The following is a 19,952-nucleotide window of genomic DNA, read 5'->3' as shown; positions in this document are numbered from 1 at the left end:
ACTTACACTGAAGGAGGCCGTGGCCGGGAGACGCTATTGGCACAGCCCTGCTCTGGAGAAAGAGCACAGGGTTGCTCAGGGGCCCTCGTTTCCATCCTGCAGGGAGGCAGATTCAAGGTGTAAGAGCCTGGAGCCAAAAGCTTTGCTATGAGAAATACCAGAAATTAATCCACATACAGCATGCATATTTCCTGTTCATAGGCAGAAGGAGAGAGACTGAACTAACAACTGGCATCAATAACTTCGGCTGTTGGAACAGGGAACTGGAAGCTACTCAGTTTTTAAAGAGGGAAAACTCTAAAAACAGCAACACCCCTATTTGGAGCATCTTGATTTGGTACTTAGGGACTCACTTGTTTTTCCAGGTTTGCCCATTATTTTGGTCTTGTCCACACAAGGGCATGCACCCATGAGACAAATAAATAAGCTCAGCTTGTCTGATATGAGCTGTTTATGTAGTTGACCCTTGAACAACACGGGTTTGAACTACATGGTTTTGGATTTTCTTCAGCAGTAAATACTACACGACTAAATGATCTGTGGTGGGTTGGACCCACCCCCTCAGAACTGCGAATGGATATGAGGAACTGGGTATACGGAGGGCCAACTGTAAGTTATACTCAGTTTTTTTTTTTTTCTTTTTTTTCGCCGCACTGTGTGGCATGCAGGATCTTAGTTCCCCGTCCAGGGATTGAACCTGTGCCCCCTGCATTGAGAGCACGGAATCTTAACCAGTGGACTGCCAGGGAAGTCCCTATACTCGGATTTTTGACTGGAGGGGGTTGTCGCTCCTAACCCCCGCGTTGTTCAAGGGTCAACTGTACATTTTTCCCTGGTGGCAACTAAGCCTATTGATACAGTGATGCCTAAGGCTGAGCTGGAACACCAGCATTATGCTCAACTTTGGACATTGTGAAGATAACCACACCTTCTTACAAAGCATCCCTGTGTACTCCTGACAGATACAGCATCCTGGGCTAGGCGGACTGTGGGGCTGCCTCACAGGGTAATTCTCACAAGGTTTTCTCTTCATACACTCTTCATTTCTCCTTTGACTGTCATTTCCAAAGATAATCTGTGCATTTAACTTATTCCATAACAAAGAAGACTGTATTGGCTTGCTGACATGCTAAACAGATTGGTTTCCCTTCCTCCTGCCTTCTTATTTCATTTTTTCTGCCTCCTTATTCATCTTTCTTGGGCAAGATTCTGATGGATAAAACTCTTATGCTAGAACTGTGTGTGGGAAAAGAATATTCAAACCAAAGACCCTGTTCATTTTATTTATTTTTGACTTTTTTACTTTTTTTAAATATTTCTTGGCCACGCCGCACAGCTTGTGGGATCTTAGCTCCCCGACCAGGGATCGAACCCGCACCGCCTGCATGGAAGTGCAGAGTCTTAACCACTGGACCACCAGGGAAGTCCCAGACCCTGTTCGTTTTAATAGGATGTTTCCCCATTTAATTCACGAGAGAGAGCATGGCATGGAAGAAGATCCCAAGACTGAAAATCTAGAGCCCTGGGCTTTCGCCCTTGCCTTGCTCTCTCCCATGTTTTTATGCTTCTCCTATGTCCTCTGCATGAAAAAAAAACAAGAGGAAAATGACATGCAGGTGCTGTTGAGAAAGAGTGTTATTGAGGCTGATTTTCACAGAGTAGCCGGACTGACCAGGAACTCCCCAGCTTAATACCTCTTTGTGAATTGCCTTTAGTTTTACACTTATAATAAAATCCATACCCCTTTCCATGACTTTCAAAGTCTTGTGGATCTGGCTCTTACGTTATGTCATGTGTACCATTTTTTTGCCCCTCACTCACTAATCTCCAGTTATACTGACTTTCTGGATGATTTTAGAATGCCAGGTGCCCTTTTCCTCCATGGCTTTTGCATCGACCAATCCCTGAGCCTGGAACATGCTTCTCCCAGCTCTTAACTGGGCTACCTCTTTTTCAACCTTGAGCTCAAGTGTCATCTCCTCAGAGAGGTTTTCTTTGACCAATCCACCTAAAGTCAGCCCTTCTCTTTTCTATTTCCTTCTTAGCCTTTATTGCAAGAAGTAACTATTTCATTTACAGTTGTCTCTTAAATAACATGGGTTTGAACTGCGCAGCTCCACTTATACGTGGATTTTTTTCAATAGTAAAGACTACAGTACTATATGATTCTCAGTTGGGTGAATCCCCAGATGTGGAGCCTTGGATACAGAGGAAACACGGATACGGAGAGCCGACTATAAATTATACGTGGATTTTCAACTGCGTGGAGGTTCAGTGCCCTTAACCCCCGTGTTGTTCAAGGGACAATTGTATTTATTTGTTTAATTGGTCTCTCCTACTAGTCAGGCATTGCAAAAGCAGACAACACGTCTGTGATTTTCACCATTTTATTCCTAGTGCTTGTATAGTACTGAGCACGTCACAGGAGCTCAATAACTGTTGCACGAATGAATACAGGCTCTTTGCTGGAGACAACTCTGCTTCCTATTATGTTTTCAGTGAGACTAAATAATATTGTGCAACAGAACTGGACTGGAAGCCAAAGACTAGGGTAATAACCCCTGCTTGGCCACTATCTGTGATCTTAGGCAAGATCACAGGAACTTTGGCTTTTTCATCTGTGTCCTGAGACTGTTAGCACAGATGATTTCTAAGACATCTTTTATTTCTGAAAGTCTATTAAATATATTTGTAATTTATTCCTTATTTTCAAACACAGAGATCTTGGGATTAAATGGAGGTTAAAGAAGTAAGTCCTAGGATCTCATATGAAGAATTTTCCAAAGCTTTAATGAAAAGATTCCACAGAGATGGCTTGTCTTCTTAAAGAGCGCAGGAGATTTTACATATTTATATTTGTTTACACAGCCTTCTTGGCCCCAAATTCCCTGTCTTTGGTGATAAGGATGCCTTCTACCCACCCTGGTACAGGGAGGGTCCCTTCCCCTGAGATTTATCTCCTGCTTTCCTCCAGTGGAGGGTCAGAGTGTCCTTCTTGTGCTTGCTGTTTCTCAAGTACCTTTAATTCAAAATAATCAGTATGCCAAAGTGGCATATTTTGGGGTGACATATTCTGAACTTCTACATCCCATTACAGAGTCAGAAGGCAAATGACCATTTAGTCCTCACCAGGCTCTTGATTTCTTAGATGCAGTCTGAGGGCAGAAAAGAACTGTTACACTAGGATGCTGGGGAACATCTGGACAGAAAGATGTTGTTAGATGCTGTATGTAACGTAGCCCCCTCTGCTGCATGTTATTCAAAGCTAGTCCTGGAAACGAGCACCAAAGCATACACTGTTAGGCACTCGGCCTGTTACCATGCTCTTTTGGGGTAAAGGCATTTTAAGCCCTTAAAGAGATATACCTCCAGGTTGTTTCTACAGAGACACCAGGGCTAATAGCTAAGGACACTCATTTGCAGATTCAGCAATAAGAGACATCCATGATGTAGCACATGAGCAGCTCAGGGTAGGGGTAGGGATGTCATCGCAGGGCAGGTGTAGGTATGGGAATCGATTTTCAGCGTGCAGCCGGTTGCTCTCACCAAGTCAAATCCCTGCCGTGTCCCTTCTCTACTTTTGAAAAGACGGTTGTTAATTTCTGATTTTTACTTTGCCCATCTTTGTTCCATGGCACGTCTCATTTATCCCACCTCTGTGTCAAAAGGCAGTATGTGGATAGTCCTTCAGCTTCAGAATCCGTGTAGCCACACACTGGCTTTCCCTTCTTTTGCCCCCTCAGTCCCCCACCACATCCACAGAGGGACCGATAGACTCAAATCAAACTTGGCTGCCCTAATTTGGAAAGTTGTCAGCCCCTGTTCTACACAATGTCGTTTTAGGTTAAATGATGCCAAGTGGTTACGGGTGTGTACGAGCATTAATAAACACCATTTTTGTGTTTATATGTTTTTCATTTTACAAAATGAATGCTTTCACGCCCATTATCTCGCTTTAAAGGAAAATAAGTATTATTTTTCCATTTTTTCCATAGGGTTATTATTATTATTAGCATTAACATTTATTCAGGTACTTTTCTTCCTCTTTTAAAAAATAACTCCTTTGTTTTTTGGGAATGGAGAGGAGATTGGAGGGTGTGTGTGTGTGTGTTTGAGCCTAAAAAAGCTGAAGAAGATAAATGCAGGGTCAAGAAAGTAACAGGAAATATGCGTGACCGAAAGTTTTGTTCGGCAAAATACCCAACCAGATTTTAAAAATCAAAAAAACAAAAACCAGGAATGGAAAAGTGGAAATGAGGTTGTTAAAGTGAGAGTAATAAAAGAGTCTGTCTCTTTTCTTGTGTTACCACGGAATGTGTGTATTTAGGTTGGTGTAGTTCTAGTTTGACTTTATAGTGAAAATAAGTGATCTGGTATAAATTACAGTCCTTCTGGGCTGAAACTGATGTTTATTGATTAGTTAATATTGTGTGGACAATTTATTTCCTGTACATCTTGCTACTTAGCAAAACTGTGATTCTGCGGCAGGAAATGAGACATAGAAAAAATATGATGGAACAGCTGGACTTGAGCATTTATGTGTGGGAGGGAAGTTAGTGGAAGCAAACTTAGTAGATCCTTGAGTCAGCCCAGTGATTGCGAAATCAAATAAGTGAAACCCATAAAATCAAAGTCTGTAAAGAATATACTTGTGATGGGACAGTTTGGGTTTATACAATTATAACTTGGTCTCAACAGTAGAAAAGTTGAGTGCAGTTTTTGGTTCTGACCCCAGCCCTACTAATTAGGAAGTCTGTGATCTTGGGCAAGTCACTTAAACTTGCAAAACTTCAGTTTTCTTTATTGTAGGAATGGGTTTTTACTAGAACAAAGGAGGCATTTATCTCAGGTTACCTAGGATTGTGCCTGGGGGCATAGTATGTGCTCAGCGTGGTTTTAATAACTTTTACTTACCCAGTCCTACTGGTGGTTAAGTTCTCTTCTAAGCCCTTTGCGTGTATTATGTTATTAAATCCTCTCAACAACCCCTTGAAACAAGTATTCTTATTATCCTCAATCTACAGATGTAACTGAGACACAGGGAAGGTAGGGACTTGCCCAAAGTCATACAGCCATTGTAAGTGGCGGAGCTGGTATTCCAATCCAGGTTGTCTGGCTCCAGGGTCTGTGATCTTAACCACGATTCCATATTGACTCTCCCAGTAGTTTGTAGAGTAAAAATAATGCAAATGACATTAAAATTGTGATGAGAAGAAGCCCTGGAAGATGGCACAGTGAGTAGCAGTATCAAGGATCTCTTACCCCAAATTTCAATGAAAAAATGTTGAAATAGTTCCAAATAATGAAGGTGTTCCCCAGGAACCAGTTCCCAACACCACCACCAAATCTGGGTGTTCCCAGATGTGGACTTGCTGTTATGAACATCGTAGGATGGGGTAGAGAAGAAGCCTTCCTCCATCTGGTATGTTCTCAACCATTGGATTCTACACCATTAGAAAGTATAATATTTTAAAGCAGCCTCAGAATCAGACCTGATTGGTGGCCTCATATGCAAACTTGTGAGAGGAGGTTTTAAGTGGTCTATACTTAACCTGTCCTGAAGCACAAGAAGCAGCTTGCTCCTATGAGGTCTGGGTCTAGCTCCAGACTGAGGGGGGATTAACCTGGAGGCCATTTGTCTGGGGCTTAAAAGTGTCCCATTGTAACAGGGGAGACAAGGAAAGCATGATAGCAGTATTTATATCAGAACTAGTAGAATCTCAGACAAAAAAAAATCAAAGAGGAGTATTTTATAGCCACCAATAATCAAAAAACAGTCTTAAAAATTTGTGAATACCATTACATCAAAATGTATAAAGAAAACAAAGCCCTATAGGTCTGTAAGAAGAAATTGAAGCAAATAAAACTGCTATGAAAGACTTGAACACACTTCAGTCAGTAGGAGCTGCACAGCAGTATTAGTAATGTTACATTAACAGGTATTATTGAGCATTGAATTTTGGCAGAATGTAATGTCTTTTCAAGCATTTATGGACCATTTACAAAAACTGATTCTATGCTAAACTCCAAAGAAGATTGTAAAAAAAAACAAAACACCTCAATAAAACAGAAACCATCAGAACAGACCTCGCCCTGCAGCTGCACCCATCCGTTCTTTGCTCCCTCCCATCACAGAGGCACAAGTGTCTGTCTTCCTTTCCAAGGCTAATTAATCCCTCCATCTGTGTCCTGGATTCCAGCCCCCTCTACTTCCTCAGGGATCTCATCCCACCCATCATCCCCTCTCTCTTCTTTATCCTCTCTTGTCTCCTTTTCCCATCAGGGTTAAATGTGACCAGATGTCTTCCATCTTAAATAGAAGTATAATTTACAAAATATGTGTGTGTGTATATATGTATACATAATATATGTATACGTATATTAGTATGTGTGTGTATATATACATCTTTTAAACTCCGTATCTCCAGCTACCACCCTAATCTTTCACCTACCTTTATTGACAAGTTTTGGAAAAACTGTTTACATTTCCTGTTTCTACATTTTTGTCATCATTTAGTCCTCAAACCACAGCCCCCTGTGCTTACTACCCAGTTGAAACTGCCTTTACAAAGCCCATTAACAAGCTTTTTACTGCTTCATCCATCAGCACTTTAAGCCCTCATCGGTAGAACATTTGGTACAGCTGGCCCCTCCCTCCTTAAAATTGTCTACCTCACAAGGGTTCCCGCTTTATTTCTGGTCAGACCTAGAATTGTGCCATTTCCTGCAGAACAGTAAAGAAATGCTGAAAAGTTTGTGACTACAGAACCATCCCTGCTTCCTGTCCTAAAGACCTGGAGTTTTCCCTCACCCTGGGTCAGTGCTATTGGAAACATAGCTCACAGATGCTCCGTAGCAGCATCATATGGAGGCTGCTGGATGGGCAAATTCTTGGGCCTCACCCTAAACTTCTGGGTCAGGATTTCTGTGGGAGGAGCAGGAATCTGTGTTTTAATAAGTTCTCCAGGTGATCCTGGGAGGCACTGCTCTGTAAAAGTACCACAGGGACGTCAGATGTATCAAACTGTTCTGTAGGAGAGTTACAGAAACAAAAGGGAATTGCAGTTTAGGAGAAGGCATTTAAAACTGTACAGCATAGATTACTTTTCCATAATCTAAGGACGTTGAATCCTTTCCCTACTTCTTTTTTTTTTTTTTTTTTTTTTTTTGGCTACACCGCAGCATGTACAGGATCTTAGTTTCCCAACCAGGGACTGAACCCGCTCCCCCTGCATTGGAAGCACATAAAGCCTTACGTGGGGACTCTTATAGGTTTCTCCATCTTAGCCTTGCCCAGCTGCCCTGCAATGTGCATTTCCCCACAGGTTAGTACTGTAGGCGACTGGGGGTTCATTGCTGTCTACACACATTTCCCCCGAGTTTGAACCATCTGGCTAAAAGTGCCAGGGGTTCTAGTCTAAGAGGTTTCACTTAAGTGTGTAATTGTCAATGGATGGTAGTTGGAACACACATATACACACACACACATACACACATACATGCACACACACAGGATAAATGCTTCTCAAAGACACTATAGCCTAGTTCACAAAGATTTTCTAAGAGAGTGCTTGGCCCAGTTGATCTACCCAAACAGGATTCCTTCAGCTCAAGAAAGCTTTCTAATTTATTATTTTCAGAACAATTTTTGTTACATAAATGTCTCTTTTATTTAGACCATTTATTTTTTCATAATATTGACTTTTTAAAGCGTTCATCCCAGTTGTCTTATAGCATTTCCCATATTCTGTGTTTGTCTGATTGCCATTTAATTTGTTGATCTCCCTCAAGTATTTCCTATAAACTGAGCCGTGAGGTCCAGGGCTTGATTAGAACTGGATTGAACATCTGTGTGATGTCAGCCTTCCCAATATTAGTAATGCTGTGTTTGATCACTTGTCTAAGGTGGGGACATACAGATCACTCTGTTATGTAGATCCATGTTTCCTTGTAAGAAACCTGCAGGGTGTTATCTTAAGGTGTTAAATATTCTGTTTTGCAACAATTTCTCACATGATAGGTTTAGCATCTGTTGTTGCTCCTGGCTTGAAACAGTACTTACACTGGGGTTTGGTTGCAAAAGGTAATTTTCTAATTCTATCATTACCTCTACATTTACTTGCAGACATTCTTCTGTAAAGAAGCTCCCCAGTCATTTTTTTCATTTCTCACTCTGTATTCAGGGATTTTTATTTATTCAATGTTTTATAATATTATAGACAGTATTCATTTGGGGCCTCATATAGTCCAAAATGTGGCCAGTGGGGGCAGTTCAAGGTGACTCCTTTTGACATAATTCTGTTGGATTTTAAACACTGCCTTGCATTCTAAAACAACAAGGTGTTTTAGGCTCTCTTTGAATTTTTTTCCTTCTCCAGACCTAGAATTGCCTGTATTTTCGTGGAGCCTTGGTTCTTTTCAGTGGGGAATAGTATTTAGAGCCCAAGATATAGGCAATACTTATTATTCCTGGGGAATCATTGCTTCCAGGCCCTTTTCATTACAGATAACTTTGAAAGTACAGAAGAGAGAAAAATGAAGACTTCACATCTATGGGCCTATTTAAAGTTTATTTTATGGTTTCTTTATTTTTACCATTTTTAAATAGAAGTATTTCTTGACAGAAGTCAGAAGCAAATAAAAAGTTGTCTGTATTCTGTGTTATTCATCAACATAATATTATTGACTCTTCTACCTTAAATAATGACACAGTGAAGTACATGTGTTTGGTTACTGTCCTTAGCATTTTGGTCAGCCTCAGCTTACTAAGAATTGTAGTCATTCTGACTCTACTTGGAGATCCTTGTCACCCTCTGTTATTGTAGATGCCATCTTAAAATCTGAAGCCACTGGAAAATTTCCTGAATAATTCAAAAAAATAACATAATAGAAAAAATCAGTGCATTTTTTTATTGTATAAAATTTGGAAAATACAGAAAAAACATAAAAAGCACATTGAGTATGATGTTAGCTGTGGGTTTGTCATATATAACAAATATATATGCCCTTTGTTATTTTGAGATATGTTCCTTCTATGCCTAATTTGTTAAGAGTTTTTAATCATGATTGAATTTTGTCAAATGCTTTCTCTTTGTCTATTGAGATGATAATATGATTTTTTTCTTTTATTCTATTAATGTGATGTATCATATTTGTTGATTTGTATATGTCGAACCATCCTTGCACCCCAGGGGTAAAGCCCACTTGATCATGGTGTATGATCATTTTAAAGTGCTGCTGAATTTGGTTTGCCAGTATTTTATTGAGACTTGTTGCACCTACAATATATTCATTAGGGATATTGGTCTACAGTAGTTTTTTTCTTCTTGAATTTTAAAGTAGTTATATCATTTACAAATAAGGTTTTTAAATTTTTTTATTTCCAATATATAGTCCTCTAAGTTATTTATTTTCTAATTACATTGACAAGGATAAGAATGTGGGGAAAAAATGATGATGATAATCTTTGTTTTGTTCCTGACTATGGTGGAAATAATTCTAATGTTTCACCATTAAGTCTGCTCATGGCTTCTGATTCTTTATTAAATTGAGGGTGTTTTTTTCTATCTCTGGCTTTGTAAGGAATCATTGTAATGCATGCTGAATTTTGTTAGCTACTTTTTTTTTAATTTTAGAATTTTATTTATTTTTTATGTGGCAGGTTCTTATTAGTGTTAGCTACCTTTTTATATTCATTAAAATGATCATAATGTTTAACTCATTTGATCGGTTAATATAATCAATTATATTAATAATTTTCCTAATGTTGACTCAATCATTCATTTTTATAATATGCTCTATTTAGTCATGATTTATCATTCTTATGATAGAGTTCTGGAATTTACTTGCGTTATTTTATTTATTATTTTTACATCCACAGTCATAATTAAGATTTAGTTCACATATTTATTTATGTGATCTCTGTGTTTGATTTGGGTATCTGAGTTATTTTAGCTGTGTATCACTACTGGGAAACTTCCATTCTTCCTATATCTGCAACTTACTTGTTTGCTTTGAGGTTTTGCAAAACTCATCCAACAAAACATTTGGGCCCTGGTTCTTTATTTTCTTCTTTCTCTCTTTTTCTTTTGTAAATAGTGTTTTTAGTTTTTAAACGGTATTTTAAAAGTAACTCATCAGTACATTTTCATTATAAAAAATTCAAAACGTGTAGAACTATGTTTCCCGTCACGCACTCCTAGAACTCTTTTCTTTCCTCAGAGGTAATCACTGTCAATGGTTTGGTGAAAGAGAACGGAGGCTTTTTTTTTAAAAAAGTATTGTTTATTTACTGGACCTGGGGCAGATTAGATATACAACCAATTTTAAATTTACATCTTTTAACTCAATTTTGAAGTGTTTTCACACACACATGCACACAAATTGGCATGCAACAGTTGTCCTAAGGTAAAACCCAGTCACCTTAAACTGTTACAAGTATTTTCACCCAAGGTTGAAAAATTGTTTATCCTGAACATGAAAACCTGTAACAAATTTAAATTAATTGTATAAAACTCGTTACTTGTAGTTTTCCCCTTGCAAAGATCCAAAAATAATGTGTACAAGTAGCTAATATACATCAGTCACAACATAAACCTGGATCATCCCCACACCAAAACTAGATGTTCCTTTAATTTTAAACCCATCATCAGAGGCCAAGAGAAAGTCATTTCGTTTTATACAAAACAAAATTCACATGTGCCAAAAAAGAAAGACCCAAGAAAAACAGAAACAAACACCCTAGTACTGACAGTAATGTTCAGTACACCAATTAAACAGTGGCCAAAATGCCACTGATCAAAAATAAAATAGTGGCTGTATATCACTGCAAAGAAATCCAAGAGGCTTTTAACCCTTTGGCATCAGAAATCCAGATTTTTCCAATTATGTGAATGCATACCTCCTCCGTGCCAAGAGTAGAGAAAGTGGATAAGCCAGCGTGGAAAGAAAAAGAACCACCATTCACTGCAACACCCAGAGAATTGGCTTTAATAGACACTTCTTACAAGGTTAGGCAGAAACCAAAAAATGGTTATTAGCTGCTTGTGTCAACAATTTTAAGTGGAGGTGATTGAGTTCTAAGGTTCAAAGTAAAACTTTAAAGGGGAAAAAGGTTGTTGGTTTAAGTCTTATCTTTAAAGCAAAAACCAGATAGACAAAGTATAAAAGTACCAACCTGGTAGCATCCTCTAAGTCACAGAGCTCTGCCATTAGGCTGGACAGAAAATGTCAAGGTTCAGATTGTTGTTTCTCATAAGGACTCAACAAAATGAATCTTTAATGACTTGAACTGCAGGATAAGGGATCCCAAGAATGCAGTCATTTTAGTAAAGTGCTATCAGTAAAGTACTATCCTGAACAAACTGCATTTTATTATGAAAACAAAAGGAAAGAAGATATAATAAGGACTATGCACCTATATTCCACTTACAGTGTTTGAGTTCTGGAAGGACCTGTATAATGGAGGAAGAATTCAAATATGAGATCATGCCAATCACAGGTCGAATTTCACTCTAACTTTCCTAAAAAAGTGTTTTCCCCCAATATCTGATAATCACAAAGAAACAGAAGCTGTGAATGTACAGTTTAGAAAATAAAAACATAGAAACTAATGACATTATTATGACCAAGACGTTTGGTAAACAGTGAATTATGAGTTTGGGATCATCAGCAAAAGGCTTTTTAAACAACCCTCCGGACCTCAAAAAATCTCCTCAGATAGTAGATCTGTCCCAGTGTCATGGCAACTAGAACAAGAGCTTCCAAGAAGGGCCAAAGGACCACTCTGCTGTTTCTGTTGTCATTGACTGCTCTGTGTATTCTCTCCCGAACTTCCATGTATTCCTGTTCATGCTTTACAGCTGTCATCGCCACTGCAAGCTCGTTAATCATTTCTTCTAGCTTGTTCTGGTGAGCTTCTCTTTCTATGTCTTGTTGTTTGGGGGCCTCCCCAATTTCAGTGGTGAACATCACTATCTTTGGAGTCATGATGGACATCCTATTGCTAAAACAAAACTTATATGTTCCATCCATGTGAGCAGCAAATGTGTATTTCCCACTGGACTCCCGGTCTCCTTTATAAATTCCTTTATTATCAGGCCCTGTAATCTCCACGTCGACGTCCAGGAAGCCGCTCTCAGCCACCTCGAAGACGAGGCCCATCTTGGTGCCCGAGGTGACCCGCTGGAAGAAGCACTCCTCGGCATGCGCATCGATGCTGACGAAGTAGCCCGAGGCCGTGGCCAGGAGGGCGGCCCGAAGCACCAGCAGCTCAGCGAGCGTCACCACTGTGGGGCTGGGGCCGAAGCCAGGACCGGGACTGCGGCCTCCAGAGCCGCCGTCACTGCCGCCACCGCTGTCGTCTCAGCTGCCGCCACCTACGAGACTTATTGTTTAGTGGGCTCAGGCTTTCAGTTTTGCAAAATGAAAAAAGTTCTGGAGATAGGTTGTGATAATCTGTCTTACCCCATCCCCTGGCAGAAACCATTCTATTTTCTGTCTCTATGAACTTGACATACCTCATATAAATGGAATCATACAGTATTTATCCTTTTGTGACTGACTTATTTCACTTAGCATAATGTCTTTGTGGTTCATCTATGTTACATAGCATGTGTCAGAATTGCCTTACTTTTTAAGGCTGAATAATATTCTCTTGTGTATACTTACCACGTGATAGATTTCCACTCATCTGTGGATGCACACTTGGGTTGCTTCCACCTTTGGCTGTTGTGAATAAAGCTGCTATGAATATGGGTGTACAAATATCTGACTTCCTGCTTTCAGTTCTTTTGGGTATACTCAGAAGTAGAATTGCTGAATCATATAGTACTTTTATATTTAATAGTTTGAGGAACTTTTTTCCATGGTGGTTGAACCATTATTTTGTATTTCCGTCAGCTGTTCACAAGGGTTCCAATTTCTTCACATCCTGACCAACACTTGTTATTTTATCTTATTTTTTTAATAATGCCCAGCCTAATGAGTGTGAAGTGGTATCTCCTTGTGGTTTTGATTTGCATTTCCCTAATGATTAGTGATGTTGAGCATGTTTTTATGTGCTTATTGGCATTTGTATATCCTCTTAGGAAAAAAAGTCTATTCAAGTCCTTTGCCCATTTTTAAATTGGGTTCCTTTCTGTTGTCATTGTTTTTGAGTTGTAGGAATTTTTTTTTTTTTGCGGTACGTGGTCTCTCCCGTTGTGCAGCACAGGCTCCAGACATGCAGGCTCAGCGGCCATGGCTCATGGGCCCAGCTGCTCCGCGGCATGTGGGATCTTCCCGGACCGGGGCACGAACCCATGTCCCCTGCATTGGCAGGCGGACTCTCAACCACTGCACCACCAGGGAAGCCCTGTAGGAATTCTTTATATGTTCTGGATATTAACCAGAACATATCTGATATGTGATTTACAAATATTTTCTCCCATTCCATGTGTGGCCTTTTCACTGTATTGATAGTACCCTTTGATATGCAAAAGTTTAATTTTGATGTAGTCCAATTTATTTATTTTTTTCATTTGTTGCCTATGCTTTTGAAGTCATATTCAAGAGATCATTGTCCATATAATTGTTTTTTAACTTTCTTTTTTCATTAATCAATATATATGTTGGCAGTCTTTCCACATCAAGTAATGTGGATTCCACCAGTCAGAATGGCCATCATCAAAAAAATCTACAAACAATAAATGCTGGAGAGGGTGTGGAGAAAAGGGAACCCTCGTGCACTGTTGGTAAGAATGTAAATTGATACAGCCACTATGGAGAACAGTATGGACGTTCCTTAAAAAACTAAAAATAGAACTACCACATGACCCAGCAATCCCACTACTGGGCATACACCCTGAGAAAACCATAATTCAAAAAGAGTCATGCACCACAATGTTCACTGAAGCTCTGTTTACAATAGCCAGGACATGGAAGCAACCTAAGTGTCCATCGACAGATGAATGGATAAAGAAGATGTGGCACCTATATACAATGGAATATTACTCAGCCATAAAAAGAAACAAAATTGAGTTATTTGTAGTGAGGTGGATGGATGTAGAGTCTGTCATACAGAGTGAAGTAAGTCAGAAAGAGAAAAATACTATATGCTAACACATATATATGGAATCTAAAAAAAAAATTGTTCTGAAGAACCTAGGGGCAAGACAGGAATAAAGATGCAGACTAGAGAATGGACTTGAGGACATGGGGAGGGGGAAGGGTAAGCTGGGATGAAGTGAGAGGGTGGCATGGACATATATACACTACCAAATGTAAAATAAATAGCTAGTGGGAAGCAGCCGCATAGCACAGGGAGATCAGCTCGGTGCTTTGCGACCACCTAGAGGGGTGGGATAGGGAGGATGGGAGGGAGATGCAAGAGGGAGGAGATATGGGGATATATGTATATATATAGCTGATTCACTTGGTTATAAAGCAGAAACTAACACACCACTGTAAAGCAATTATACTCCAATAAAGATGTTAAAAAAATGTGGCTTCTTATCATAACTTTTATCAGTTGTAGAGTATTCCTTAATATGGATATACCATTGTTTATTTAACCCCTCCCCAAATGGTGTATATTTAAGTAGTGTTCATTGCTTTTTTTGTATGTATGTATGTATGTATGTTAAAAACAAACAGAAAATCCAGAAAGGATATTTCTCAAAGTGTTAGAAGTGATGATCTCTGGAAATAGTTTCATTTTGTCTGGTATGCTTTTTTGCATTTTCTAATTTTCAGTAATAAATAGGTATTTTTATTTAATAAAACTTATGAACAAGTCAACAAACATAGTGACATCCTTTGATCAAACAATTTCACCCCAGAGGGTCTCAAAACAAATTCTTCTCTGTAAGTTAAACAAACAAAACACAACATCTGCTTGAAGTAATTCATATTGTTGATAATGTACTAATATCATTTAATAATACACTTAATGATCAAATAGGGGACTGGGGGGTAGAATTTCATATGCCCTTAGATAATTACGTGCCAATGAAAATCAATTTCAAAATGTGTAATGGCATGAAGGAAAAGTCTACAGGGACCAGGATTTCCACTAGGTAATTATCTAGGCCAGGTATTATTGAAATTTTTTGGTGCAGGACCAGGTAGTAAATATATTAGGCTTTGTGAGCCATATTGTCTTTGTTACAAATACTCACCTCTGCCTTTGTAGGGCAAAAGCAGCCTCAGATGAATGGGTATGACCTGAGGGCCCTAGTTTGTGGACTCACTCAAGTAGACCAGTGCATTTATTTAAACTTTTCTTTAATGTTTTTTAAAAATATATTTAAATGAAATTATGTGATTAGTATTAATATTCCTTATACACAGTAGCTGCTTTCCAAAGATTTCTTGACTGAAGATGGAAATAAAATATAGTTAAGAACACTTTACAGATGCTCCCAGTTTTGAGTTGCTTATTTTGATGGCCCTTTAGTGCACAAGTTTTATTACATTTGTCTTGTGTTCTTTCTTAGGGGAAGAAAATGTAATTGCTGTTCCTTTGGGAAGTCGAAGTGTGAGAATTACAGTGAAAGGACCTGCACATCTCTGTAAGTAGAATTTAATCTTAACATGTTTTTCTTTCCTGAAAATTTATTTAGCCAAAAAATATATATATATTTCTTTGTGTTAACGGGTAGGTAGATGAACTTCTACCAGTCTGAAATAGTCTATATCACTAGGGAATGATCTATGACCCTGAATTTTTTAGTTCTCATGCCCTAGTGGGAAATTAATCTCCTCATGGGAGAGGGAATCAAGTTATATGTGAAATAAACTATTTTTTATGTGGAGAGTAAACAAGGAGTCTAGAGTCTTCTGGAGATCTTAACAGTTTGGGATAAAAAATAACAAAACGAAATTTAAAACACAGAGCTGTATCAGTGAATATAGCTGACAAGTACATGCTCCGTTGCCAGCATATCACAACCTCAGGTCTAGGGGGCACTGAAAGTAAACACTGGTTTCCCAGAATACTAAGAGTCTGAAACAATAGAGGATTGAAATTGTATTGTTTCTTTGGCCAAAGTCACATGGCATCTTTCTGTCTTAGCTTTTCTGGTCTCTTAGGACCCAAAGGAACTAGAAATACCAAGGTTTGTCTGCTTCTCTCCCAAGATTTCCTGTGGCCATAGGCAGGGCTTTCTTAGTCTTTTTCCCAGGAAAATGAGTTTTTGTCAAGACTGAGACCCTGGCCTTGAAGAAGCTTACTGTGTTCAGCTCTATCTTTCTGTAAAAAGTACGAAACACTATTTGTAACTGTTTTAAAGCCACACAAATCAAGGTCTACTGGATTAAAATGTGACATATTTTGCCATTTTTTTTCTGAGCCACCATCTTAGATTTTCAAATCATAAAAATTTCTCAGGGACACAAGCATTTTTGGTAGCTTTTAAATGTGTTTGTCCATGTGTGTTATATGTGTTTGTATATTTTGGCTGCAGTACCGATAGTCTAACCAGAAAAGTCCTTTGAGAAAAGTTTATATCAAAATGTTTAAGGTCACCAAGGGTATAGATAAAAATCTTGGGAAAAGAAAGAAATTCTTTAGTAAATTATGACCTAAATTAGGGAAGCAAGAGAATATCTTTAGGACAATGAGGGTGAACAATTATTGGAAAGTCTTTTTCAACCCTTACTTTATTATATGAATTATGACTAAAAGAATGTGACTGATGTATTTAACTAAAATATTGAAGTGTTTATAGCCATATAATGGTCAGTTCACTCAAGGCTTTCTCTACAATGAAGCATCAAAACATTTTTTAGGCTTCTTTTTAAAATGGCTTAAGGTCCACAGCTCTTGATGAGAGTAGATCTTCATCCTTGTAAATGCAAACTTGATGTTTGAGAACAGGTGAAAATCATTTAGATCCAAATTTTGTGAATCATTTGAGTGATCACATTGTAAAATAGCGTCCTGGATTCAAAACTGTGAAGTGCTGAACATTCATAGCAGCATAATTCATAATAGCCATAACGTGAAAACAGCCCAGATGTCCATTAACTGATGAATGGATAAATAAAATGGGCATATGTGGAATATTATTTGGCTCTAACAAAGAATGAAGTACTGACACGTGCTACAATAGACATGATCCTTGAAAACATTATGCTAAGTGAAAGAAGCCAGTCACAAAAGGCCCCATATTTTATGATTGTCTTTATATAAAGTGTCCAGAGAAAAGCAAATCTAAGGAGACAGAAAGTAGATTGGTGGTTGCCTAGGGCTGGGGTGAATTGGGTTGGTGGCAGGTCTGGGTTGTTAACGGATATGGGGTTTCTTTGGGGGGTGGCAAAAATGTTCTAAACTTAGATTGTGGTGATGGTTTCCCAATTCTTTGAATATGCTGAAGCCATGAAACTACATTTTAAATGGGTGAATTTTATGGCATATCAAAAAGATGTTTTAAAAAATAAAAAAAATTGCAGTGACTGGGTCTGATTTTCTCGTGATACTACAGACAATTCTTTAACATTCAGCTCTAAAAAGAGTTTTATAAGCTCTAAAAACAGAATAAGTACACAGTAAACAGTTTAGGTAAAGATGAGTACTTGGAGGTAGAATATTCATTTACATACATATATGTTCTGGCGTATTAAACATAACTTTATACTCAAGACTGGCATGGTTCCAAGAACAGAGCTCAAATATATTGCCATTTCTCCAAAGGTGACAGATCTGTTGCTTGGATTATATCTCCTTCTGAACAATCTCAAAATTGGCTCTAGAAGTGTTTCTGAAAGTTACCCTTCTCTGCCAGTGAATAGAATGAACTGGCTTCATTTACAAAGGATTTAGTTACCATTTCTGAACACCGAAATATAGAAGCGTCTTTATTTTCTTGATTTATACAAGTGTTTTCTTAATTTTTTTTTTTTTTTTTTTTTTTTTGCGTTACGCGGGCCTCTCACTGTTGTGGCCTCTCCTGTTGCGGAGCACAGGCTCTGGACGCGCAGGCTCAGCAGCCATGGCTCACGGGCCCAGCCGCTCCGCGGCATGTGGGATCTTCCTGGACTGGGGCACAAACCCGTGTTCCCTGCATCGGCAGGCGTACTCTCAACCACTGCGCCACCAGGGAAGCCCGCCCCCTGTTTTCTTAATTTTTTATTCAAAGATATATTCCTGAAATTAAGCTCACTTTTCAGTAAATAAATCGTTCTTTTTAAGATCCATATTAACTGCCACCCTCCAAAAGGCTGCATAGTTAAGAACTGAGAACACCCAGTAGCGTACTGTTAAGTCTCTTTGCTGTGGAATGGAATTTAATTACAGAATGTCCATCTTGCATATCGCCTAGAGGTGTTTAAATACTGAACTTAAATTTAAATACTGAATTTCTAGTCCTTTCGCAAGCTTGGCTTCAGCATTATATCAAGCACACAGCTCCAGATTTCCCTAAAATTTCAAAAATGGAAACAATAAGAGGGTTCCTGCAAAAGAGATTGTATTGTAGCAAAACTTCAGCATTAAATGTGTTTTGACTAGCAATAAACTCGAGAAGCCAAGATGCCATAAACTGAAAACCTCCATTATCAATTGTAAGAATTGGGATTTTTTTTGGTCCTCTAAGTGCGGTCTGACGACCATATGTAGAGATGTATTAATATAAACATGAGCCCTGAACATAATGACTAATCAAAGGAAATGAATACTGAATAAAGTATGTATACACTATAATATACAACTCGAAGCATAAGTTTGATGTATTTATAACCAAGTCAGCTGTGCTAAATGCTCATTACATGTTTACCTAACAATACTTTTGTGGCCTTCTTAGAATTTAAGGAGACCTCTTGGGATGATTAGCATGACCCTGTCTCTTTCGAAAGAAGCCTGGACAGATACTTCTCAGGGCAAGCCCTTCAACTAGAAGCAGTTAGCAGCATTCATCATTTTTCTAGTCATTTCTTTTAAAAATAACAAGTGTGGATCAAAATATTTAAAGGTACCATGGTAGACTTGAGTTGTAAAGGTTTGGGGATTTAAGAGAGTCTTGATTTCTGATCCTGGTTTTTTTTTTGTATGTGATTTTATTTATTCTCACAACACTAACTTCATTTTTCAGATTAAGCAACAAAGATGAGGGGATTTCCAATATGTTTCTTTGCTGGCTCACTGTGAATTCATCACAGGGGCTTTGTTAATCCAAACTATCAGAATCGTTTGCATCCATAAACCATAAAAAGGTGGCTTCATCAAATCACTTCCCTTGTCTTTATTGACCACCCACTTCTGACTCAAGTTACACAGTTGAGGTCAGAACACCTGCTTTTGACCTCCTATGTATGCAGCCAGGGTTTGTGACCCAGAGAGTGGGAAGCCTTCTGAAGTAATTGATATAAAGATATGAGAATTGGAGAAGAGTGGTTTGGGTAATTCACATGCACTTGAAAACTGGTTTTGCTCCTGTGTTCTCACATCTTTGCCTCTAAAGATTTTGGACACCTTTGAAGTAATAGAATAGACTGAACGTCAGAAAACAAAACATCAAAACCAAACTAACAGATGGATGTCACACTGGTCTTCCCTTCCCCCCAGATCGCATTTCCAGATTCTGACACCCGCTGCCATAGCTCTGCAGCTGGATGAAACTTGGAGAGCTTTGACCAGAACGTTAGCACAGTGGTAAAACAATCACAGCCATCGAATCCATTGCACTCTATTTGAATTTCATCAAGTCACTTCAGGCTAAATCTCGGTCTAGAAGCAGTGTTTTACATGCCTTCTTCTTTGCGTGGATGGATTTTGTCCAGCTTCATTTTGTGTTTTAATGTTACCCGAATGCTCATGATTTTCCCTCCTTTACTTTTAGAGGGCTAATTCATCCAGGGTGGATTCCTCTTCCTATCTCCAGTTTCCCATCTCATTTTTACTGACAATTCACATTCTAACACTCTGTTTTGTATCTTCGTTGGAACTAGGAAATGAATTTAATCTCACACTTCCC

The 19,952-nt window shown here is 38.6% G+C and overlaps 2 protein-coding genes across 2 annotated transcripts in view; one reads left to right on the top strand and one right to left on the bottom strand.

The window, feature by feature from the left end:
* ADAMTSL3 (ADAMTS like 3) overlaps positions 1-19,952 on the top strand; it is a 394,591-nt gene that overhangs the window by 182,501 nt on the left and 192,138 nt on the right. The window contains 1 exon segment of the mRNA XM_082617479.1: positions 15,477-15,551. Within this exon segment, the coding sequence (XP_082473605.1) occupies positions 15,477-15,551 (75 nt within the window).
* On the bottom strand, positions 11,518-12,224 carry LOC309802168 (transmembrane emp24 domain-containing protein 2-like). Its single transcript, XM_082617475.1, has one exon. The coding sequence runs from the start codon at positions 12,160-12,162 to the stop codon at positions 11,683-11,685; it is 480 nt and encodes a 159-aa protein (XP_082473601.1). The 5' UTR covers positions 12,163-12,224; the 3' UTR covers positions 11,518-11,682.

The sequence above is a fragment of the Mesoplodon mirus genome (assembly GCF_964341445.2).
Source record: "Mesoplodon mirus genome assembly, chromosome: 4".
NCBI lineage: Eukaryota > Metazoa > Chordata > Mammalia > Artiodactyla > Ziphiidae > Mesoplodon > Mesoplodon mirus.
This window is presented reverse-complemented; position numbering and strand designations above follow the sequence as displayed.